Genomic DNA, 26,668 nt, shown 5'->3' on the forward strand with positions numbered 1-26,668 from the left:
CTTTCACGCAGTCACTAATCTAAATTATTCACAGCTCTACTAAAATTTGACCAGGCATTCTGAAGTAGAAGATGAAAATGTACAATAAGGGCCCAAATTTTTAAAGATTCCTTAATTTGGGGAATTGGGGGCCCCCTGGGGCCCTCTGGGTGGGGCATGGTGCCCATTTTGATAAATTGAGATCCTGACCCCCTTAGGATGCTACCTGCCAAGTTTGACGAAAATCTATCATGAGGTTTTCAGGAAGAAGATGACAATGTATGATTCAGGCCCCCATTTGGACCTTCCTAACCAACCCCCCCCCCCCACCCCTGCCCCCAAGAGGGGCACCCCTGGATCTCCTATGAACAAACTCGAAACTACAGTCATTAATGTACTCACTCATAGTATTATCTTAGCTGTATAACTTCTGATTCTAGAGAAAATTTTTAACGATTCCTTCATTTGGGGGGTTTGGGCCCCCCTGGGGGCCCCCTGGGTGGGACATGGTGCCCATTTTAACAAATTGAGATCCTAACCCCTTAGGGATGCTAACTGCCAAGTTTGGTGAAAATGGGTCATGGGGTTCTAAAAAAGAAGATAAAAATGTACAATTTAGGCCCCATTAGGACCCCTCCTCACCTCCCTCCCCTGCTCCCCTGGGTCCCAAGGGGGGCACCCCTGATTCTGCCATGAACAAACTTGAAACTGCAGTCATCAATGTACTAACTCATAGTATTAACTTAGCTCCATCACTTCTGGTTCTAGAGAAGAAGATTTTTAAAGATTCCTTAATTTTGGGGGATTTGGGCCCCCTGGGGGTCCCCTGGGGGTCCCCTGGGGGCCCCCCTGGGTGGGACATGGTGCCCATTTTAACAAATTGAGTTCCTAACCCCCTAGGGATGCTACCTGCCAAGTTTGGTGAAAATGGGTCATGGGGTTCTCAAGAAGAAGATGAAAATGTACAATTTAGGCCCCATTAGAACCCCTCCCCACCCCCCTCCCCTGGGTCCCAAGGGGGGCATCCCTGATTCTGCCATGAACAAACTTGAAACTACAGTCATCAATGAACTAATTCATAGTATTAACTTAGCTCTATCACTTCTGGTTCTAGAGAAGAAGATTTTTAAAGATTCCTTAATTTTGGGGGGTTTGGGCCCCCCTGGGGGCCCCCTGGGTGGGTCATGGTGCCCATTTTAACAAATTGAGTTCCTAACCCCCTAGGGATGCTACCTGCCAAGTTTGATGAAAATCGGTCTTGGGGTTTTCAAGAAGAAGATGAAAATGTAAAAAGTTTACGCACGACGCACGACGGACGACGCACGACGGACGACGGACGACGGACGACGGACGACGGACGACGCACGACGCACGACGCACGACGGACGCCGGACGAAGGGCGATCGCAATAGCTCACTTGAGCCTTTGGCTCAGGTGAGCTAAAAACCTTATAATGTGCCAACTCTTCACTTTCAACTCTAATAACTTTTGAAAGGATGATGCTACTGCTTTGAAAGTCGGCATTAATTATGGACAGAATGTGTTAATAAGGCATGCTCAATTTCACTTTAATCTGATAATCCCTTCATTGTTGCTACTCTGGTGGTTTACATCCTGTTTTTTTGTCCCATTCATCGAATAGCCAGCACGGCTTGGTAAAAATTTAGCACTTGAATAGACACTGTACTTCAGAGCCTCTTTTCTCAGTTCACACTTTTCCTGAGTGTGTCCTTTCTTTCCAATGTTCAGATAGGTTAGGAGAGTCCATTTGAGTGAGTTATACATCATTTTAAAGCTTAAAGTCTGCTCTTTCAGAATATGCTCTTAACTAAAATTTCATGTCTGGCGACTTTGTGTTCGTTTTGTGATGCAGGGTCACATATATCTTTGAACTACAGTCATACAATTTCCAAAATTTGTAAGATTTCTTATTGAATAAAATCATAGTAGCTTTATACAACCATCAAAATTGAAAAAAAAAAAAAAAACTCTCACAGCAGCCTCATGCCTCCCCATAAAAGCTGCAAGGTAATAGAGGAATACAGGCAGGATATGGGTTCCATATAAAACTATCACAGATCAAATGTGAACAAAGCCATACACAGTCATGTTATCTTGGACAAATGAAAGACGTGGAAGACAACTTTCTATTATTGTCACTGGTTCAAAACCTTTCATATAAAATTTGTCATGGAGAGTGAATGCAGAAAAAGTCTATTAAAGACATGTTGATGTGGAATGAAACTACTTCCCAACCACTGAATACTAAAATGCACTTTTCACACTATTGCTACATTTTTTTTTTTCCAAATCAGTACTCATTTGTACTGAATAAATCATTACTTTTTCTAAAAAGTATGATCACATTTACATATCTACAGTGTATATTTTGTGTCATGTTTTGATGAGCAAAGATACCTTCACAGGACAATATCATTGTTTTGTTTAGTGATATGTTATGGTGGCAATAGACATGAGAGGCAAGAGTATCAACAAAATCTTCTTACTTCTTTAGAGATATCCATCAAGAAATCTACAAAACTGTCCCCAGGTGGACTCTCCTTGATTAAAGAAAAATAAGATTGAGAATAAGTCATGACAATGCAGAACTCAACAATAAGTGAAATGTACAGTCTGGTCTATCAAACAAGGAAACTAGTTTTTTTTTTTCCTATCAAAGTTGAGGAAGCAAAATGCAATCAGGAAAATCTGAGACAAGAGACATGGGGTCTTAAGCTCACCCGAGTATCGCAAGTTCATCTTTATTTTTAAAATGGGGGATCTGGGGTAATTATGGTCATCCTTGTGATAATGCACAGGGCTTGTGACAAATTTGACTTTAAGTTTCAAGAAGAAGAAGAAAATGTGTTGGTATTGCCCCCCCCCCCCCCCCCCCACCCAACCATGCATCTGCCATGAACAAAGTAGAAACTACAGTCAACAATCTACTTACTCATAGCACTAACGTCACTTTATTTCTTCCGGTTCTGGATAGCAGATTTATAAGGGGGGGGGGAGGAGGCGTTGTCTGTTCCCCTCACTTTGCCCCCCCCCCCCCCCCCCCCGAATGGTACCTATTCATACAATTATATCTTCTATCACTGAGTGACAATACCTGCCAAACAAACTTGAAACTACAGTCATCACTGTACTTACTCATATCATTAACATACATTGTAGCTCTATCAATTCTGTTTCTAGAGAAGATCTTTAAAGATTCTTTTTGTTTTGTTTTGTTTTGTTTTGTTTTTGTTTTTTGTTTTTGTTTTGGGGGGAGGTGGGCCCCCTGGGGCCCTAAGGGGGGAGCATAGTGCCAACCTAGACAAATTGAGATCCTGTCCCCTAGGGATGCCATCTGTTAAGTTTGAGGAAAATTTATTTTGGGGTTTTAAAGAAGATGAAAATGTGCAATATAGTCCCTGCATGGGCCCAAGGGGGGCACCCCTGGATATGCCTTGAACAAATTTGGTGAAAATCCGTTATGGGATTTTCAAGAAGAAGATGAAAATGTAAAAGTTCACAGATGACTGATGACTGACGATGAACAAGGCATAACGCACTACACAGGACAGACGCTGGATGATGAGTGATTGCAATGGTTCACGTAAGCTAAAAACATGGCAGCATATGGCAATCAATCTTTTGAAGGTGCAAGTGCTACAGTATCACATACAAAATGTATCTTTCACAATGTGTGAAAACCAGAGAGCTCACCAAGTTCACTCATCATAACGAGCATTTTAGATGGAATTTACCCAAACATTTATGTGAATTTAGTGCATTCTGAGAAATTAGTAGAATACATTAGTGAAGCTTGAGGAAATTTGGATAAGTAATTAAAAATTATGAATTTTTGAAGTGTTGGCTAAATGCATGTGCTATCAGCTGGATAGGAAGGAAACATGTGATGTCATCATACGATACCACTATAAAGTAAACATAAAGAGAATCCCAGTAAATTTTGTATCTTTTAGAAAGCACATACCCTGGAATTGTTAACTGACATAGATGTTAGTGGTAAAAAGCTGTCTTCTCAAGGAGTAAGTGAAGTGCTCTCAAATCAAGATAGAAATTGAAAATGTGTGTAATTCTCTTTCAATCTTTTTATATTGATGTACTAATATGAGAGCATGAACTGTTGTAGCCTTCAAATCCAGTGATGAAGACAAATACATTTAATCACAAATTTAACCAAAACTGTAAAAAATTCATGAGTTTTGGTGATATTATCTCAATCTCCTCAAACTTTAATAATGTGTTCTATGCTACCAACATTTCTACATTCATTCAAAGCTTGAAGCACAAAGTGTTGGGACTGTGATATATCAAACATTATTGAATACCTATGTATTAATGATAGTGAACATATGCAATCACAGTAAGATTCGTAAATGTGACCATCCAAAGTGATATTCTGTGCAAATTGTGGCACTTCATAGATTTGTAAACGACATATTGAGCACTGTGACAAGTCAAGTTCATGTCATTTTCACTTTAAAGTATAAAGAAAAAAGCAACACTGTAAAACAAAAGAAAGGTAAAAAGAACTTACTGAGTATCTGCCTGTCCCATCAGCAGGACTTATGCTTCGAAGCTTTAGTAATGTTGATAAAAAAGAAATGTGAAAACTCTGAAGCCCTCCAATCAAAAAGCAATGTACAATACTCTACAAAGAGGAACGATGTAATCTGAGTGCATGTTTGTGATTGTGGAATAAATGCAACTCACTGTGAAATGCAGATGATCTATTACCTCTCAGGGTACCCTAAAAGGGCCGGGGGGGGGGGGGGGGGGGGGGGGGGGCATCGCCCTCCTTCGACATTTCACGCTTTAATTCTGCATCTCGAGAAGGCCTTGTCACAAAGCTTCTTGTCTCTTGAATTCAAGTTTTGCACAACTTTTGTGACCAAATTTGCAATGTTTGCGCGTCCCATTAAGAAGCCACACTCTTTTTTTTTGTGATTTTGTTTACATTTCCTATTAAAAACAGTGCTCTGTCATGAAAATCATAAAAACTTATTTGCACAGTATGTACTACTTATAACTTTGATTGATTGATTTTATGCTGATTATGGAAGAAAAGTGGTCAGTAACAATTCCCAATGAAAAAAACAGAAAAAAAAATCAAAGTACAAAAACAAAGAAATACATAGGAACATAAATAAAAAAAAAAAAAGAAATACATAGGAAATTTCCCAAACAATAAAATGAATAAGAATTGACTTTTGGGAGTTTTATGATGTACAATTGCTGATATGTTAAAACAGATATAATACAAACCAAAGTAGACTTTCAATGTTTTAATTAGGCTATATAGATCTTAGGCTTAATTTGCACAATTAATTAAGATTAGAAATTAATAATTTCAAAAATATATAATATATGCTCTTATAGATTATGACATGAAAGTCGGGCGGGCGAAATTTTGTTATGATTGGCCCACTGATGGTCAAGATCTCGGGGGGGGGGGGGGGGGGCAGGCGGATTCTGCTCCCCCCTCCTGATTTAGCATAATGTAGTAAAAAAAGCCCAGCCTGATTAGGGTTAAGGTATCCTCAAAACAATACTGACAACAACAACAACAAAAGAAATACGTATGTTTACAAACTAAAATGTGGAAAACAAATAATTTGGAAAATGAAAAACAAACACTAAGTAAAGTGAAGATAGTGCAGTATGCATGATTATGTTAGCCTATAATCAACAGGCTTGTAGACCTGAGTTCAAATAGCCTAACTAATTTTTGTGAGGTCTCTGTAGTACATGGGTGCAGCAGTCAATACCAAACTAGTTACTGTAAAAGTGGTTATTTTCGCGCGACTAATTTTTCGCGCTTGGCTGGGTAAGAGGAGTTTCGCGTGTTTTTATTTCCGTGGAATCAAAGACACCAAGTACAGGTACATATGGCAAGCAAAAACATTCGCGCACTTTTATCGCGCTAGTGTCTGGTTGCGCGAAATGTGCGAAAATTTCAACACCGCGAAAATTTCCACTTTTACAGTATACCAAACCCCATCTGGGTGCCTGCTACAGTAGGAAATAAGTATCACATCACCAGGCTCACAGACGATACACTGCATGTGTCTTTCAAATTTAGCCCACACTTCAGAGTTTTCTTAGTACATGCATGTTAAAAAATATTGTTTCATAAAAGGCTATCAAGGTGTCTCCATGTGCATGTTACACAATCATGTAGATGATAAACATTTGAACACTGATGGCTGTCAAAATGGCATATCACATCACAAATACTATCATGAAATTTGAGAACGTATAATCAATGTTTAACACCAAAAAAAAAGACTAAAAATACGAATGTGATTCATACTCTGTTACAAGGGCCACTCATGATTCACACACGTTGAGATGAGCAAATTTGTCAGCCATATTGCAAATACGAGTGATTTTCATTGACCCCAATCACATATTACTATCACTGTCTTACAATCAAAGTAATTAGTCATTGCAAATATTATCACACCAACTATAACGTACAAACATGAGAAATGGAAGAAGTCACAAAACACATGCAGATCACTGAACCTGTTTGACTATGACAAATAATACACAGATCTAGTTTCAGTTTGTTTCAGTTTCCTTTGCTTCGTCAGGCACATTCCTATTCCTGGGAAATTTTGTTCATGACAGTAGCTACAGACATTTCTCTATCATTTAAACATAATAAACATTGTGACACTGGTTGTTTTATCTGTGACTTGCTGGTTGTACTACTCAGCATCCTTTCTGTAATTCTACCATGTTCTCATGCACCTGCTTATACTGTCTTGGAATCATAACATCCAATGATGATATAACTATATTAATCTGGCACACACTATAATCACCACATTAATTCAACATTCACTTCAATCAGTGCTTCAACAGCAATGAAGGAATGAAAAGGTGGATATCTTTAGAACTTATTTGCTAGAGCAATTCCCTTGAATAAATTGATAAGACACACAAAATTAAACTGTGGTAAAGAATCTTCCCAGCACTACACAGAATCACTGAAATATATATCAACTTCCTCCTTTCCGGACAAACACACTGACACACGTAGGAGATCAAAGGGAGTCAAGAAGGCAAGAACTGCACTCAGTTGCTGATGTGAACAAAAACAGAAAGCACTGTTAATATTGAAGTGTGGTGAGGGGTATGACTTACTCTTCCTGCCTGGTCTCCCCTCCTTCTTGGGGCTGGTTTGGGCTGTTGTTTAGACTTTTCACAGAAGAGATCAAGTTAAAAGTGTACTCAGACATTTTACGGAAAGTCAGCTAGTAGATACTCAAGATCAGACGTAGTATTTTGCTTTAAACATACATTTCATCAAATGCAAAGCACACAGTGACCAACACAAATGACATTGCATGTTGCTTTTGTTTTAACACAACAACATGACTCACACTAGTGCAAGCACAGCTGCTTCTCCACAAAGCAAATAGAATGTGAATTGCAGATACTCATTTCTAACAAAGCAAGAGTGAGGATGATCTTCCTCATAGAAAGTTTAGTAGGCATGACTCCCTGCTGAGTAAGGATAACAGCTTTCTATTTAAAAAGGTTTACAGCACAAGATTTGACATTACAATCTGAAAATTTTTGCTACAATGCCATCAGAAGTCAACTGAACATGTACAAATAGTAACACAAGACTAAATCTTACTGATTCCACATCAATGATGTCTAGTTCAGGATCTGTGGAGATCTCAGGTGACATCACTTGAGGCTTCTGAAGGTTGCATTTGGAGAAAGTCGAGTTGAAAGAATATCTGTCATTATTAGGGTCATTTTCAAATCTTAACATAATCCTCTTTTCAAATTGCACTTGTAATAACTATAAGTAGAGTATTACATACCAAAAAACTTGTTTGTTGTTCAAATCAAACAAAAGAAAGCCACAAAAAAAAAAACAACTTGAGAACAAAACTAGATTTGTGACTAAAAGAAGGGATCATGGCTGAATGGTAAAACTAATAATGAAGTAACCATGTATGTGTATCAATGCATGTAACCAAAAAATGACATGAGAGTATTTGGTACAAATTGTGTATGTACAAGAGACTGGGGGGGGGGGGGGGGGGGGTCTCAAGCTCACCTGAGTATCGCTAGTTCACCTTCCAATCAGTCTTGCAAACTACTACCTGAGAAAATCGCAAACTGGGGGGGGGGGGGGGAGGGTGGGCAGCTTTGAGGGGTTCTTCATGTATGGGGGCATGGCGTCCATATGCATATTTTGGTAAAAATACCAGCCAAGTACATATCTATTCAACATATATATTCAATGGACTGTAGTTCGATTCACTGATTCCATGTCATCCAATCTATTTTGTTTAATTACTTATTATAATGTCATGCAATGTAATGTAATTTAATGTAATATTATGTAACGTAATGTTATATAATTTTACTGTATTTAGAACATTTGACTATGCATTAAAAAAGAGACTAAAAAGAAAAAAAAAAAGACTTAGTAAAAAACTGCCTCCCCCATTTGATCCCTGCCCAACCCCTGGATGTATCAAAATAACCTTGAGAGTGCACACACTAAAAATATACATCTTGTATTTACTAGAGTATTTCCAGTTTTATACAATAAAAAGATAGGGGGTTTTGGTGACCTTGCATTAGAGGGATAGTACAGTATTGGTGGAGATGAAAATTGGGCTTTTAAGTTTTTGCAAGATACCAAGAAAACACTTATGAAATAGTACAGAGTATACCATTTTAGAGGAATTCAAAGTTTATTTGATGAAGATCGGGTTTTGAATGACTGAAACATCCAAAAACAAAGCAAAACAAAGTGATCGTAATCAAGTGTGGGTCCCACACATTATTAGAATCGCTATGTTTTAAATATTTCAGCCATTTCAAAACCAATTTTCATCAAATAAACATTGAATTCCTCATGGAATTACAATTTGTACATGCTCTTTCATATTTCATAAGAGGTTTCTCATTATCTCACCAAAAAATGTTAAAAACCTGAAATTGGGTCTCAACCAAAACTATACGATCCCTTTAAGGATATAAATTGTCACCCTTGTGATAACACACTAGCTTTGGGGACAAATTTGACCATGTGTTTTCAAGAAGTCCCCCCCCCCTACACTTGAATCCCTCCCCCCCCCCCCCCAACATATATACACTAGCCTACCCCCAGATCTGCCACAAACACAGTAGAAACTACAGTCACCAATCTACTTACTCAGAGCACTAACTTAGCTTACCTCTTCTGGTCTTTGATAGAAGATTTGTACTTGGGGGATTTGCATCCCCACCCCCCCCCCCCCTCACGTATTGCACCATTATAGCCTCCTAATGGGTAATGGTGCCCATTTGCACAGATACATGTTCTATCTATCACCTTGGGTGATAACCCCTGCCAAATTTAGTAAAAATCTGACAATGCATATGCAAGAAGAAAATGACAATGTGAAGATTGGCCTCAATTCTCCCTCCCCCTGCCTCACCCCCCCCCCCAAGTCTAACACAAACAAACTTGAAATTACAGTCATTAATCTAACACAGCACTACCTTAGCTCATTACTTACTTGAGAGAAGTAACTTGTAAAGATTCCTGAATTTGGAAGCTTTGTCTGTCTCCTACCTCGGGCATTGTGCTTAGGGGGCCCCCAGGTGGGGAATGGTGCCCACTTGTACAAATATATAATTATTCTATCTCCTAAAGGATGCTACAATATACCTACCGAGTTTCGTGAAAATCCGTCATGGGGTTTTCAAGAAGAGAATGAAAATACACAACTGAGGAGGCCTTGGACCCCTCCCCCCAGCTCCAAGGGGGACCCCCCTGGATCTGTCATGAACGAACTTGAGACTACAATCATAAATGTATCAACTCACAGTATTAACTTAGCTCTATCACTTCCAGTTCAAGAGAAAAAGATTTTAAGGAACCATTAATTTATCTATATGGGGGGGGGGGGGGGGGGAATGGGCTACCTTGGGGCCCCCACGGGGCCATAGTGCCTATTTGAACAAATTGACATCCTATCCCCCTAGGGATATACCTGATACCTGCCGAGTGAAAACCCATCATGGAGTTTAAGAAGAAGATGAAAGCGTAAAAAGTTTACGAACGATGGACGACGGACATCATACTCTGGAGGATAAGTGATCGCAATAGCTCACTTGAACTGATAATGCTATGATGCAATTTTTACACCAGCATGGATCCATTTTTCCAGGGAAAAGGCTCAGGTGAGCACAGGGTGTGTTCTAGCGCTCCATCAAAGTGTACCGTAATGTACCATGTCCATACACCAGAGAAGTGCTTGAACCATTTTCTGATGTGCTCCAAAAGAATTTGTGTAACACACACTACACCATAATACAATTGTACAAAGAGTTATTCTCTTTGTTAGGAATGTCTGTCATTTACCTGAGTAGCATAAATGCACCAGGTGCATGATCCTGTTGCTACAAAATGGGTAACCCTTCTGACTTGAGTCCCAAAATAACTCATGTGGTATGTTTTCTCCACAGAGTGCATAAACGCTCTAAATCTGGCATGGTATGGCATGGTTTTGTTCACTTTGGTTTGCTTTTGAGAGCTGAAATGAGGCCTCAGAAACAAACAAGACACTGTTAGAACTTGTACATACCTCTTTAGCTTCAGTAAGATAACATCTAATCAGTGAGTATGACTAGGCCCTAATCATACAAAAAGAGAAAAGGAGGGGAAATTGCAAACGAAAAAGCACCTTCAGTTCTCTTTGCTGCTCCTCTTCCAGTCGCTGGGAATGCATGGAACAAATACAAGTTAAGAAATAAAAAAGGATAGGGAAGAACTTGTCAGATATGGTACCAACAAAAATAGAGTAAATAAATTGTAGGGACTCTCTAAAATTGATTTACATGACAGCTCATGTTGAACTCTGCGACATGAGGAACAATGAAACTTGGAAATCAAGTGCGACTTAAAAACAGGAATACATCTGGCAGGTACTCCAAGTGCAAAAGCCATCATACTGTACTGAATGCTTAGTCAGTTTGATGGCTGGTAAATTGTTGTTATACAAAGCACCAATACTGGAGAAACTCAATGCATGCATCTCTGGATTCCATCCTCTCTCACTATTATGAAGTGCACATGCAATACACCAATCTCCTTAGATCCTCAGTTCTCCTCAGAAAGTTTCATTGATCATGTAATAGATTCATTACACCTGGTATATAAGCCCTACATACTGCTCTTGTTTCTTCAACCCTCTCTTATGATTGACGTCCACTAGAGCCCCGACAAGACTATGAAGCGTTGCGGAAGCAAAATCTGTCATTTTGGCTTTCTTTCCATGTCAAACACAGAAAAAACATGTGAACTGGCCTATGTCCTGGGACATTATTAGAAATCTCTGCAGACTGACTCTAGACATTCCTAGGAGTGTAATAGGAATCATTCAGAAAAGGCACGAAATGCTTCAAAATATGCTGATCATAGCTGGACAGCAAGGATGCATCTAGGATCACACAAGGAGTGGTAAAATAGTGAACTAGGACAATCAGGATGACTTTCCGACTACTTAAGTCAGATATGCAGACAATATAAAGAAAAAAATGCTAGTTTGTAAAATTTGGCACCAAATTTCAATTTTTCTTATATGACTGCTAGCCTTCATGGAGGTCACACCAGCCGGACTTCATCTTGCCTCATTGCTTCAAATACAGAGAGATGCTGAGCTAGCACTAGTCCTGGCCCTCAATGGATTGACAAAAATCTGTCATTTCTGGTGACGACTCAAATGTTAGAACGTTGTCAAATGTTTGAAGTTTGTCTAATCTGGGAGAATTTTCTTTCCTGTACCAATCCTCCTATTAAAATTGAAACAAACCCGAGATTGAGAAATAAGCAGAATTTCTGGACCATATATACTTGTATACACACACACACACACACATATATATATATATATATATATATATATATATATATATATATATATATATATATTTGTATACACACACACATATATATATATATAAATATATATATTTTTTTTTTTGACATGCACTTCTTTCACTGTGAAAAACCACATATTTCCTTTGATGCTTCTGCAGAGCATGCCTAAGTGATCAGAATCTTCAAATTCGCTTTTCTCTCTTTTTTATTAATGAAGCTGCATCTCCTACAGTGTACCCTTATTTCAATCAATTTTTAAATGGGTTAGGATGACCCAATTCCAACAAGTTGAATATTTTTTCATGCTTAGAGCTTTAAATATTTTGAAATAACCAGCTAATTAAGTATGACAATGAAAAAGTTATGTTGACCTACATGTAGTTCTACTTTTGTGGGTTTTGAGCCGTTTCGGGTGTCTTCCACTTTCATTTGCAAAGCTTCCTGCACCGCAGGGTTCTGTCAGGAGCATTTACAGAAAGGGCAAAAGTGTTACGGAAAGGCAGAATGTCATGATGTCCACACAACAAGTTGCAGAAGGTGTCAGAAAGTTCATTTCCACATCCAAATTTTGGTCTCAATCATAATTTGGATGAGGAAATTTTTCTCTCTCCTGAAGGTGCGGAAACGCCTGGACATGTTTAAAGACAGTGAGAGGACTCTTTCAAGAACAAGAACTTGCCAAATGAATGCAAAATCACGGAATTTGCTTTCCTCGTCTTGTCCGCGCTCTTGTGGACGCCATTCATGTTTTCATGATCCTGTCCTACTGACACCAACACCCCTAGGTACCTTTCTCTGGGCTGGTGTCTGGGCACGGTTCACCTCATGGAGTATGGCTTCTAAGTGGCCATGTTTGATATCTGGACACAGCTCTAGGAGTGTGCTACGCTTCAGGCGTCGTATAGTGTTCCAGGTCTTGTAACCATTCTCGGCAAGTGTTGCAGCATAAATCACCAGGTCAGGATCAATCTCCCTCAGCCAATCCACCAAATACTTCAAGTGTCGATGCAGGGGGAAGGATCAAGACTTACATTAGATCTTTGAAATTACCACCTTGAAAAAATGAAGTACTTGCTAAGAATAAGGACACAATAAATGCTCAACAGCAACCAACACAGAACAAACACAGACACGCATACACACACATACACACTAACAAAAAAACAACAACCAATCCACACAGAAACAGTAATTTTTGTGATGCTAGTAAACAAATGATGAGGATAAATACTGGCTGACAAGGTAACTTGTATGCAACATCTGTGCATTAGCTTACTTCAAGCACGAAAGAGTTATGTTGTGAATACACACAAAGTTAACAATCAATGGGCTGTATGCATAAAAAGTAGCAATTGCTTGCAAGCAATTGAGCAATTGTGCTTTAAGCACAAGCACAATCTTGTCAATCCAAGGATCAAGTTCAAGCAATCACTTATAAATCCATATGCATAAAACTATGGAATGGCCTACCAAAATCTCTTAGAGAAGCATCTTCCATTGATGGTTTCAAAAAGAATCTCAAGACATATATTTTCAATTTAAATTGACAATATGGTATACCTGTATGTATACTGTAGTATGTGTACGTATAATAGGCCTATCGTTTGTTGGTTTATTGTCTTATTATTTTCTGTGATACTGCTGTAACGTGACACAATGTGTACTCTGTTCTATAGCGCCTTGAGTATCCTTTTTTAGGTAGAAATGTGCGCTTTATAAGAGCCTCACTATTATTATTATTATTATAACCTTTTGCTTGTGCTCAAACATTTTGCTTGCAATTTCAACGAACGGGACAAACACTATAACAAAGGCAGGTTTGATATGCTGTATTTGAATGTGTGTGTGTGTGCGGAAACATTTCCTACCATAGAAACATAAAATCACATTTATAAATGCACACACGGACATGCACAATAATTATACTGGCCAATTCCCATCACCTCTCCCAACTGTTGCTTGGTACAGTCCCAATCTGCAAGATCAGACATAGAGAGAAGACTCCATGCTCTCCACTGGTCTAGGACAATTACCCCCTGGGTAATTACCCCAGACCCTTACCCTTCCCCTAACCCTAATCCCAATCCTGAACCTAATCCTAACCATAACCCTAACCCAAACTCTATACCCTAAACCTAACCCTAACCCTAATCTTTACTCTAACCTTATCACTAACCAGTATTTAGCTGAGGGGTAATTGTCCTCAGGGGGTAATTGCCCTGATATGGCTCTCCACATAATGATGTCAGACATTGATATATATACTTTCCCTGTTTCTCATCACAATTTGTGTGCTAACCAAAGGACATTCCCCTGGTTGAAACAAAAAAGTTTCTGAATTCTTGTTCATTTATTATACTCCTGCACAACTTTGACCTTTTCTTTATGAACATAAACATGATGCTTAAATTGCTAATTTTTGCTAGCTAAAGCTTTTGCTTGCAAGCAAGTGCTTATTTTTATGCATACGGATTTGAGCAAAAGGCTGGCACAAGCAATTGTCACTTTTTATGCATACGGCCCAACATCGATAGCTTAGAGATAAACATGAAACGAAGCATGATCAAGACACTACACAGTAAGAGTGGATTTACTTGCCAACTACAAGTGAATGTTTGGAACACAAAATATTACCAGGGCTGCCAACCTTGAGTAAGAGTTTGGCGTGAGACACTGCGAGGGAGTGGAGCGACCTCCTGGCTAGCGCCTGGCGGCCTGCTGTGCGGCTGTACGTACGTACGTACGTACACAGTCAGTGTATGTAAAGCGATGTAAAGCACACATCATAGCCATACATGTACTGTAATTTGCCAAAAGTACAAGCTACGCTCACGTGGTATAGGTAGAAACCAATCGCAATCCAATACCTCCTCTTTGCGTGCGAACCGAAAACGATTATCATTGGTTAAGCTTTACATCCGCGCGGGAAAATCTCAAAATTTGGGGCTTGGGCATATCAATATTCGGAATATCAGAGAATTTAGAGAATGATATATTTATTTTTGTAGTCATGTACATTCCATTTTGGGGGTTTAGCGTGAGATCTCATTTATCAGAGTGAGACAGTCAAAATTGGTTGAATCATGTGAGTCTCATGCTCAATGCGTGACAGTTGGCAGCCCTGTATTACATTAGGTTGTTGCATATTAACAGGCACTGAAGTATCCCAGCATAGCTTCCTACGAAAAGCTGCAACAGGGATTACTTCTTCAAGGTTCAAGGGAACATGATATTCACAGCAGGAGATGGCTCATTGGAACAAAGTCTGCTGAGCATTGATTGCCACAACCCAGTTTACTGACACTAACTATGATCTTTTGGCCCAGTGGAATTCCTTTTACTCACTCAATGAGAGTATCATCAGTTTGGAAACCAACCCACAATATATGAAGGTTTGCATTGGTGTGAAATATCCCTTGTGCTCATTTTGCAGCTGACTGAAATACCAGGGAGGTTCAAGGATTAAGATGGAACATTCAGACACAAAACTAGAAATGCTGCTAAGGCAACTGGTATGCCTCCACCATCTATTGAAATGGTCCTCCCAATATGTCTACAGTAAACATGTTAAATGTGAGATGACAGATTCACATGACTGGCAAAAACTTGAAATGACATGTCTGAAAGTTTGGCACAACCAAAAAAGGGTTGAGTGTTAATATTCCTTCAACCAGGTTTTATATGGATAGCTAAATCATTTCAGAGAGCATGCACTTGGAAATTTGAGCATTTTCACTGGACCTTTAACCATTTCCCTATGACCCCATGATCCATAACTTCTTCACATGAAAACTGTTAATCTACAATTTTTTATGATAATACTTTGAGTTATGGTATTTTCAGAATATGGGATAAAATATTTAGTGACATTCTAACATTTTCACTTGACCCTTGAACCTATGGCAAATTTCTGTCCCTATAGAATAATTGTGTTATCAAGCATGTACAGTTAAACCTTTCTATAAAGAATGCTCACGGGAAATGCTGAAAGTGGTCTTTATAGACAGGTTTGACAGAGGCGACCATTCGAATCCATCTATTACATAATTTGAAACTCCCACTACCATCACTGTTTAATTATACATTTATCTGTGAGCATTGTTTTATTTCACGACAAAGTGTATAACGTTATTTGAATAAACAGATTTTAAACCTGCTCATGTGATTTCTTTCATGATGTTTTTGAGTTGATTGTGCTAATGTTTCTTTTCCCTTCCATACAGGAAGGGCGCTTGTACATGAGCTTATCCGTGGCTATATACCCAGTCGCTCAAGTGAAGACGCTCTAAATGCCTTAAAAATCAATCAACAATTCTCCAAGTTCTATTTCCATTATTGACTGTATAAAATCCTATATTTTTTCAAAATTTTCTCATTAAAGATACAGAAAACTAGAAATGTCGCTATGGCAACTGATGCCTCCGCCATAATGCATGATTCTCCCAATAGGTGTATAGTACAATGTCTTCACAATGTGTGATGACAGTTTCACATAACTGGCAAAATATTGATATGACAGGTTTGTCAGAAATGTTTTGAATGTTCACTTTCCTCAAACTGGGTTTGCTATAATTGTCTAAGAGTGCAGGTACACATATTTGGGGAATTGAGGATTTTTACTTGACTTCTGACCGACCCTGTTATAAGTTTATGCAGTGAGTAATTTTTAAGGTATGAAGAAAGAGTGTAATTACAGTACAAAATAGATTTTTTTTTTCATTAAAACCTGACCTTTGATCCTTAACCTTTGACCTTCTGGCTGGAAATTTCCCAGAGAATCTCCATTAGGTAATGCATGTATATACAAGTACTAAGTTTTAAAACTAATAATACAAGCATTGCATATACTAGTATATGAGGGAAACAGTAAAATTTTGAGGAGTTGACCTTGACCTATGACTCCCTGACTATTGACCCATGACCCCTAAATCAAACCTTCACCAAAGTTTGGTGAAATTTGCTCTATCTAGATTTGAGTTATCGCGTAAACGGATACAATTTCATGATTTGACCTTGACCTTTGACCTTTGGCCGATTTCACCCAAAATCTATTCAAGTAATTGCATCATCATACTTTATACTTGGACCAAGTTTGGTACAATTCCAGTCAATATTTCTCAAGTTATCGCGTAAACGAAGGCGGACGGACGTACGTATGGACGGATGGACAACCCGAAAACATAATGCCTCCAGCACCACTTCATGGCGGAGGCATAAAAATTAGTAAGATAAAAAAAAATAATTGCACATTTTTAGTCACAAGTTTGTTAGTCTTAAATGAATATTTGCCAACGAGCGTGCCACATATCAAACCTGAAGTGCAAAGTGCGAAAAAAGCAATTCAGAACATAAACTGGTTGTGGGGGAATTATGTGGTCGTTATGGATGGGTGATCATTATAGACAGGTCAAAAGACAGGTCTAACTGTATATACAAGCTGTACCTACAATTGTAGTTTGATTTATGAGTGTATACATTAAGCAATCTCAAAGGCATAGAGAAAATATTGTAATTTCAGCATTAAATAGTAGGATTTTAGCATTCCAACCCGACCTTTGACCCTTGGTCACTGCTCACATACCCAAAAATTCTCGAGAGAATTGTTGTTGGGTAGTACATGCATACATAAGTTTCAAGGACATACCTTGAGTCAGTTCTGAGATATAAGAAAGGACAAAAAGTTACATTTTAGCATTTCCACCTAACCTTTGACCCTTGACCCCACAGAAAAGAGTGAAATTGAAAGAATTTTAATATGACATTCAACCTTGAGCATGTGAATCCACAAGTTCAAAGGCACAGCTTCATCTTCTCAAACATATGTGTGCCAATTAGTCTCATATGGATATCTCAAATGGCTCCTTAACTTATGCTGTCCACAAAATCGGATACAAATGGCGGAAGGACAGATGGACGGAAAGATAGATACATTGTAGTAGGACAACCCAAAAACATAATGCCTCCATGGCACTTTGTGGCAGAGGCATGAAAATCATACCAATACAGTAAAGCTATACAATGGATTTATGTGTCTGAATGCTAATGAAACGTATAACATAATGAACATCGGAGCATCGTTTTGAACTAGAACTCGATAATGAATCACCTTTCTGTCTGAATTTAACATGAGAATGCCTGCAAAACGTGACCTTACTTTTTTCTGCTTCCCCAGGCAGGGGCCTAGCAGCCACCATAACAACATGCACATTTGTCGGTGAAAACCTCCGACGAAGTCGTTGATGAAACGCCCCCCAGGGCTGGGCTGAGCCTGACTTTAAGTTCAAACATTTCAATGTTTTGTCGGAGCGGCGCTCTGCTTGTAAACAATCGACTATTATTGGGAGCGCGCCGGTCACAATTTGGTACCTCATTTGGCCCAGTTTGCATTACAGTGAGAAAAGGCCGGGCTCAGCCGAGGCTGAGCTGCGGCCACAAGACTACCTCCAGAGCTTGGCCAAATGCGTGGCCAATTTTGGTACCGCCTTTGGCCTTTTCACTCACCGTAAACCGGGTCTTGCTTGGCATTGCATATCACACTTACTTTTCGATGAACCATGACCTTATACCTATCCGAAATTAAATCAATGATTTGAGACCCGAGTATGTTGGCAAGTAATATTTCACAAGATGAGAACTGACAGTAATTGAATGAAGTGTTTTTGTTGAAGGTATAAAAATTCTCAGATTTTCCTGATTATTTGTTTCATCAATATCTACATGTACATAAAAATGTATATCACTCCTTTGTCCTTTGCATAGGGTAAATGTATTACATGACACAAAGAACGGCAGTGTGTTAACAAAACCATGTCAACACTATTATTGCAGAATGCAGATAATTAAGGTTAGATGTTAGAGTACACAATTAGAGTTGTAATTAGTTGGTGCAGTAAACTGCATTACTATCTCAAGAAGGCTTTAGATAACATGCATTCCCTATCCAATGCTACTTTTATCAAATTCTATCATTATGGACAATTTCTATGAAGGTTATCATCCTATATAAAGAATATCATTATATTGAGTGCATCATCAAATCACTTAGAATCATGAATCATTGTCTAATAGTTTCACGAAATTGAAAAGTTTATTGTGTTCATCATATGCAGTTTCCATGTTTCACTATAGCCGTGTTCAGATGGAGGCAGTTTTGGTCGGAGTAACTTCGGAGGAAGGGTTGGAGGAAGCTTGGTCGGAGTAACTTTGGAGGATAGGTTGGAGTAGTGCACATCCGCACAAGGTCGTGGTAACTTCCTCCGATCGGAGAAACTTACCACGACCTCTTCCTCCAAACGAGATACTCCTGAGTTTTCTCAGGAGTATCTCATTACCACGACTAGCCGGTCGGAGTAAATTGCCCATGCGGACAAGCCCTCAGAGTCTCTATGAACTTACATACCTTACGACCTAGGTAAAACTTCCTGGGTCAAATCGCAATGTTGACATTTTGCGAATACACATGCAATTTTAACCTAGTCGATTGCGACGAAGAAGCTAGTGCTCATACAGAAATTTCCATCAACAAGAATGGAGAAGAAAAATGCCACTGGTATAAAACAATCGCATGGTCGACGTGCGCGGCGGTACCACTTCCGGAAGTTACACCGACCCTCGCACATAAATTGGTCGGAGTTACTTCCCACGACTGTCGTGTGGACACAAGGGTCGTGGTAGGATATGCATTAATTTGAATATTAATTACCGTGCCATGAATTTTTACTCCAACTAGAAATACGTCTGAACATGGCTAGTATCTGTCTGTACTCCTGACAACATTCTTGAAACATGCCTTATCTGCATATAAGAGAACAATGTAACGGTCATGATGATAGCAAGATTTATACAACACCTTAGAATGATGTCGAATTGTGATTGGCCAAGAACATGTCACATGACATTCAATAGAAAATATCTATCAAACTCTGAGAGTGACAGGAATGGGCCTATTGCACGGCTCGAAGGTAATATAGCACGGCTTCGCGGGGGGCTACTAATGCACGGCCGCTGCCGCTCACACTAGCAAAGCGCCAGCAAACTACGTGCTGGCCGGCTGCGCTGCCCGGTACGTCTCACACAGACCAGGCGTGGTGGAGTACTGCAACGTTAACGTGTACGCACATACGGGCAGCTACTTTACCTCTGCGGCCTTACCTACGGCTGTGTTTTAATTTGACTCTGATGTGCTATGTGGACCACAATGATCAAAAAATCAAGACTTCATTTCAAGTTGAGAAACCGTAATTTGATTATTTTTCTGTGTTTTTATACAAAATCATTTTTGGAAATAGACAAAGTCTAGACCTACTACTAGATCTACCGATATCTCAGATCGGCCTTTACCAGTCAGGCCTAACTCGATCTAATGTTAGTGTAGAATGGGTATAGACCCTGCAGAGTTTGTGATTCCTGTGACTGTGTGGTCGAATCATGACGAGTGTTTGAAAGCAGTACACTGGGTGGTTTACAATTCTCGGCCTAATTGTTACATTTATTTTTGGGCCTTCCTGAGTTGGCGGACACTAATTTAGTATTGTGATTGTGGACAAGGTGTTGTATAAAACGAATAATTTATGATCTTGTTCGTGCATTGGGGCACGGAATATCGCACTCGGCGCGAGATTCGCCACTGGTCTATTCAACGCGGCGCTACACACCTTGTTGAATAGACCAGTGGCTTATCTCGCGCCTCGTGCGATATTCGTGCCCTATGCACTCACAACTCATAAATTATGCGTATGATATTGCATGAATGACATGTTGATGACAAGTGCGTAAAGTATTTTGCCAATAACACCCCGTGTAATGCAGTGCGGGGCTGGGCCGAGCCGCGACCGAGCCCAGCCTCAATTGCGAGGCCGGGCCCCACAATTTTGTCTGTTTACACTGCCGGGCTCGGCCACGCTTTTAATTCAAACCTTTCAATATGTTGTCGTAGTGGCGCTCTGCTTGTAAACAAATGCAATTTGGTATTGTCTGGTTTTCAGACCCTTTGTCAAATGAATTCCGTGGCGATGAAGTCGCCGTTCTGGCAAAGGCCTTTGCCGAAGGAAAAAATCCTTTGCAGGACAAAACCATCTTAAACTATACTAGTTTTCGACATTGAGGGGATTAATATCCTGAACAGCGAAATAGTACAGGCAGAGGGTTTGGAAGCCAGACTAAAATTGGCCGCGCATTTGGCCCAGTTTACGTTTACACTGAGAAAAGGAGACCACCTCCAGAGCGAGGCCAAATGTGAGGCCAATTTTGGCCTCGCATTTGGCCTTTTGCGCGTTTACACTGAAGCGGGGCTGGGCCGAGCTGCGGCCGAGCCGCGGCCGAGCCTCGCACTGTAAACGGGGTCTAAGGCATGACACCCACATGGCAGGTGTGGAAACAGTTGGGTACACATGAGCAATGTTCATGTACAGAAAAACAATTCTTGTTACTACGAAGGGCTTGCTTACTCATAGGATATTCAAGGACAGTATAGGTTTACAGTGCTTAAATATGTGACATTTACTGAATGTTACATTGTAACACTTTCAAGATAGCACTGCAAATATATTAAGAAAATAACATACAAAGTTTAGATTACTAGTGGAGAGACGAGGTAAAAACTGACCACACGAGGGGGAGGGGTATGTGCCACTGGTTAGTCGAACTTTCAATACTAAAGTCAACTATTTGGGACCAACTTACACGTTGTTTTGTAAAGGCAACCTCAAAGTTACCTTTGCTCTCTGGAAACAAACCAGAGTCAAGGAAAGAGCCCTGGATTAAGACAGAGTATAAGAAATCTGGTTACAAGTTTGTAAGTGGTACATTACTCAAAAGCTATACATTTGTACATAGTAAGAGTGGACGAGGCCTGATAAAAAGTGTCTTGTACTTCCATCCTGTGTAAATATATGTTACCAGTATGCCACTACCAGTGTTGTTGTTGGTTATTCATTTATAATTGATTCTTGAATATCAGGCACAATGCTATGTTTTTGATTGAAAGGAGCATACCAGAATTGTGGTAAACTGAAAGACAATAAAGTCTTCCCTTCCATGATGTTTTTTGTGCCTTCAATAAAAAAAATCAGATGACTGTAATTCATGACCAGGGAGGTGGAAAGAGCCCACCTCCCTTGTATGACATAAATCTTTCAAATGAAATTTACAAAAAGATACTTCAGCATTGTTACACATGGTTTTCTTGCAAGTGATCAGGGTTTAAAAATCAGAATTACACCAAGAGCTTTTGTCTCGCATCAGCATACTGAGTATTTGCCAACACCAATTATGAGTTTTGGATGTGTTACTGAATACTATAAACATGTGCATTATTTTATTGCTTTGCTTGTAACAGCATTGAGAATGAAGACAAGACGAGCGTAACACTTGCTCCTTTCATGAATGGCTTTTCTGATGACTGTTCTGATTGCCAATATTCTCAAATAATTCTGAAATGATAAAGCGACACTCATTTCCCAATCACTGCAGTAGATTTAAGCTGATTCCTATTGTAAGATCTTATAGAAAAGAGTAGAGTATCGGAGAAGCATCTCTGAAAAAATGCTGGTATAAGGAGATGGAATGGCACAACCTGCTCGAGATCATTTTCACTCACACTCAGGCCACCTGTCAACAGTCCTTCACTTGCTTTCTTGTTCTGTTCTTTTCCTGCTTCTAAGGGATGTGTCCTTAGTTTTTCCATGGGACTTAACCGTGCATTTTCCTCTGGTATCACTCTGGGGTGGTTAGATGCCTCAGGACTTTCAGGGGGGTTGCGAAGCTTGTCAAGGGGATCCAGTTCAGCATGCTTTTTAGGGATGTCTTTAGGGGGGAAAATACGGGCCTTATCAGAGCCCGACTTATGTGTACTTGACTTGTCTGAGACAGATTTATCGGAGACAGACTTGTCTACAGTATCAGCAAAGGAGAGGTCAGACATAATGTCATCTTCTGCTGTGGATTGCTTTCGTCTACTGCGGTGCTTCCTGGCAGGATTCTTGCTGGATTCGCGTCGAGAAGATTTTTTACTCTTTCCCCCATCATCCTTCATTTATAGTTTTGGTTGGAATAATCACATTACCCAGGCATTAATGGAATGCATGCAAAGAAGGACAGGTAGTAGAAATAGATTGGAATGAAAGAGCAAGACAAATAAAAACAGTACAAATGGAATGAGATACATTGTATAGTCAATATAACACTGGGCTGAATTCATTATTGAAAGCTGACAAGCAAAAATGTAGTCAAAGTTGCTGAATAAATAATATGATGCCAGCTTAGGGAATATATATATATATATATATATATATTTTTTTTTTTTTTTTTTTTGGAAAAGGAAGGATAAGAAAGACATATTGTACATATAATCATGGTAAATAGGTCAAATATAACATTGCATCACATGATAATGTGAAATTTTTGGTAAAGTGCATAGTCGTGACCTCTATCACAACACTTAAAGCCCGCCTACGCCTTTATTGTCCACACAGCGATAGCATGTAGCAGGGGGATGTAGGGCAAAGCTTATTTTAGTTCTTTTGGCGTATACAACATGTATGTATAGAGCACAAGACACAGATAGTATGCAGCCAAACACAAGTCTGCTCAGCACTACGCGGCTGTATGTACTAAGTGTTTCAAAAAACATTTCCCACTTTTGATCATTAATAGTTCAACAACTATTCATCCGATAAAACTGTCATTGATATGAGTAATAGCTGAATAGTGTACAATTTTGTCAGAGGTGATTTGAATGTGAAAGCATAAATTAGTTTCATTAAATCTAAGATTGATTTTAAAGTAAGGTTTCGGATTTTGGTCAAATTTTAACCCTCTGTACAAAAATTGAACGTTGCACAGGAACCAATGATGTGTATGTGAGTGTGTGCTGACAATGGCCCTTAACAATGGACATGCCTGAACCACCTGTTGACTAGGCGTCAGTCTCGCGCTCCCAGGCACATGAATGCTTAATCAATAATTCATGTGGATTGCCCTGGGCACTGCTAGTCTGAATTCATGCACGGTAAAGGATAAAATGTATGCACATGGAAAAGGTAAGCACATGTTTCCATGTGCTTGCACACACCTCATTTCATTCCAGCTGGCAATCATTTTGAAATTTTGCTTCACATATCACTAAATTTGGGAGATAGATAAGCATAAATCATCTAAAGTTCCTCATTTTAATGTAACTATCTACTAATTAAATAGTCTGACAAATTTTTCGCTTTTTCGATAAAAAGAGATTATTTTTGGTAAAAGAGTTCAGCAGCATTTATCATTGGGGCGATTTGTTTCACAGTAGATTAATTTCAGGCTCCATATACACAAGTGTATACTCTGATTGATTTTCTTTGCTTCCTGTCACCATGTTTATGATAGAACAGAAGATAATCATTGTAATTTCGTTTTTCAGAAGTAGGGAGAGCACTGTCACGACTCAACGACAGTATGGGCAGGCATTTGACTTTACACAGATAATGCCAGAGGCTGAATAAAGACTAGTTACTTTTTACTGTAAACAATTGTGTTCAGTGCATTTGGAACATTTCTTTGAACATCTTGGCTTTTGAGTAAGTTCCACATGTAGCTGACTGGTATTTTCCAAGGAGTTAAATAGAAACAGTTCATAGACTCAAATTATAAAACAAATAAAGTACAGGTTTAAGTTTGTGATGATAGTGGAGATGCAGCACACTCTCGGGTATTAACAATAACATTAAACATGCATTTGGTTGGGTCTAGTGCATATTTCATCATGATTGTACATAGTGCACTGCATCTCCACTAATGCACTCCCACCTGTGCATTATTTGTATACTAGCACCATCATGAAAGTACATTGTAATACAATGCAGTGTATTCAGTCAGAGTAGTTTAAAAAAAAGAACAAAGCAGGAACACCACTGCTAATCTCACAATGAAGTGTTGGTGCACCTGCCTAATGGAGACAATGTTTATGAAGGAAAGTCTTCCCTTTCAACACAAAAAAGCAGATAAACTTGTGAACAAACAACAAGTAAACACCTTCAAACTCTATTGGAAATTAAACACATAGCAGTACACACACATTTTGATGCAACACCACATGCATGGATACAATGTGCATTCAAGCATGCAGCCTGATATTCTACCAAAAAAAAAAAAAACCAACCCACAAAAAACAAAAACAAAAAAACTTCATAATAAGAACCACTGCAAAACTGATGCAACTGTGCATGTACCACAGTATACATGACTGTGCATCAGAGTAGCCACAAAAGTTAACCATGCTAATCCTGATAGGTAAGGAGCTGAGGTGACATTTTGGTTGAACAATGTTCATTTCTTGGTAGGATTTTTTCATTGTGCGATTTTGTAGAATTCAATTCTTGGGAATTCTTTACATTTGAATTTGAAAGTTGCCAGAGTGAAAGGAGAAACATGTTCTCTTGGGTGTTTATTATTTTTTACACCCATGTTTCTTCTGTCTGATGTCTTAGTTTATTTTTTGTCTGTGAGGCACATGGAAGGGTACACAAGATATAGTATGCAGTAGCATTGATCCTTTATGATAAGCACAAATAGCTAGATGAGCATGCCAGGTTTTCAAAATACTCTGATAATCTCATCAAATCAATTACCATAAGGTTGTTGAACCCTTTGGTGTTCACACAAACAAGAGCAAGACAGTATGGTTCACTGGATTCTTCTCAAAGCTCCATATCTACAAGGTAACATTCCTAGGGGTAGATTTTAATCACATATTTCACTTGGCTATAGACACCCTGTTTGGCTGAGAAATACGTCAGATTTCAAGCTGAGAATCTCTTCTTTCACAATCTCGCCTAATCCAAGAGAAAAGTCTTACCTGGTAAACTTTTTTTTTATGGCCCTAGTGATGCAAGGTCACATATACACTAAAGCTTATAAATAGCACCACTGCTGAGACATATTGAATTGTCATAACATCAATTCATCAAATAATTGATTTAAGATATATTCATAATTCAAATATAAATAGAATGCAAACAATAAAAAAATAGCTGGGGAGATGAAGGGAGCACTTTTGTGATTACAAACTATGTGGTATCATCTTAGCACTGAAAATGCCAAAGTGTAAAAAAAGCATTCTACATAACTGGAAGGATTTCTAGACTGTTAGTGGAATTTGTGTTCAAACTGGCAGTTAAAAGAGTGTTACTGTGTATGTGCAAGTCTTACATGAAAGAAATAAAATAAATAAAGGAGAATAAAATAGAAACATCCCCAAAGGCAACAGGAATGAAAATGAGGAATACATTCTAATGGTCTTAAAGATAGAGTGTTGGTAATGATGCACTCGTAGGAAAAAAATATATGACAGATATACTGTGAAGGAAGAAACTCTCTGGTGACTTGGCATTCATTTGATCATACCTTGTGGTCTGTGGATTGTGACACTTCTTCCTCTTTTTGCTTTTGATGGGTGGGGATGGGAGGTGATTTTGAAGTCTATGGCCAGGCATGAATATGGAGGAAGGGGAGGGGAATCAACAGAACACAATGTCATAGTCAGTCATCAACATTTAACACACTCTTCATAAATAGAATTGCAAAAACATACATGTCTTTGAAAAACACTGTGACTGTACAAAGTAACCAAAGTTTTAGTGGTTTGACATATATGAACAGTACCTATTTTACACAATGGCCTAGATTTACAAAGGAAATTTAAATTCAGTCCATGGATTGTGCAAAGTTCAATTTTGTAAATGCATGTGACACATTATGTATACTAACAGACATTCTAAATGAATGTGCCCT

At 39.0% G+C, this 26,668-nt stretch overlaps 1 protein-coding gene across 1 annotated transcript in view; it reads right to left on the minus strand.

Annotated features, from left to right (window-relative positions):
* LOC139721490 (uncharacterized) overlaps positions 1-26,668 on the minus strand; it is a 175,755-nt gene that overhangs the window by 60,241 nt on the left and 88,846 nt on the right. The window contains exons 39-46 of the mRNA XM_071632804.1: positions 26,282-26,356; positions 22,530-22,925; positions 21,581-21,652; positions 12,677-12,892; positions 7,646-7,711; positions 7,147-7,200; positions 4,532-4,573; positions 2,487-2,540 (exon numbers count right to left, since the gene is read on the minus strand). Of these exons, the coding sequence (XP_071488905.1) occupies positions 2,487-2,540; positions 4,532-4,573; positions 7,147-7,200; positions 7,646-7,711; positions 12,677-12,892; positions 21,581-21,652; positions 22,530-22,925; positions 26,282-26,356 (975 nt within the window). The remainder of the gene's footprint in view (positions 1-2,486; positions 2,541-4,531; positions 4,574-7,146; positions 7,201-7,645; positions 7,712-12,676; positions 12,893-21,580; positions 21,653-22,529; positions 22,926-26,281; positions 26,357-26,668) is intronic.

The sequence above is a fragment of the Diadema antillarum genome, unplaced genomic scaffold, assembly GCF_040938485.1.
Source record: "Diadema antillarum isolate AM-2024a unplaced genomic scaffold, OU_Dant_1.0 scf00000144, whole genome shotgun sequence".
Taxonomy (NCBI): Eukaryota; Metazoa; Echinodermata; class Echinoidea; order Diadematoida; family Diadematidae; genus Diadema; species Diadema antillarum.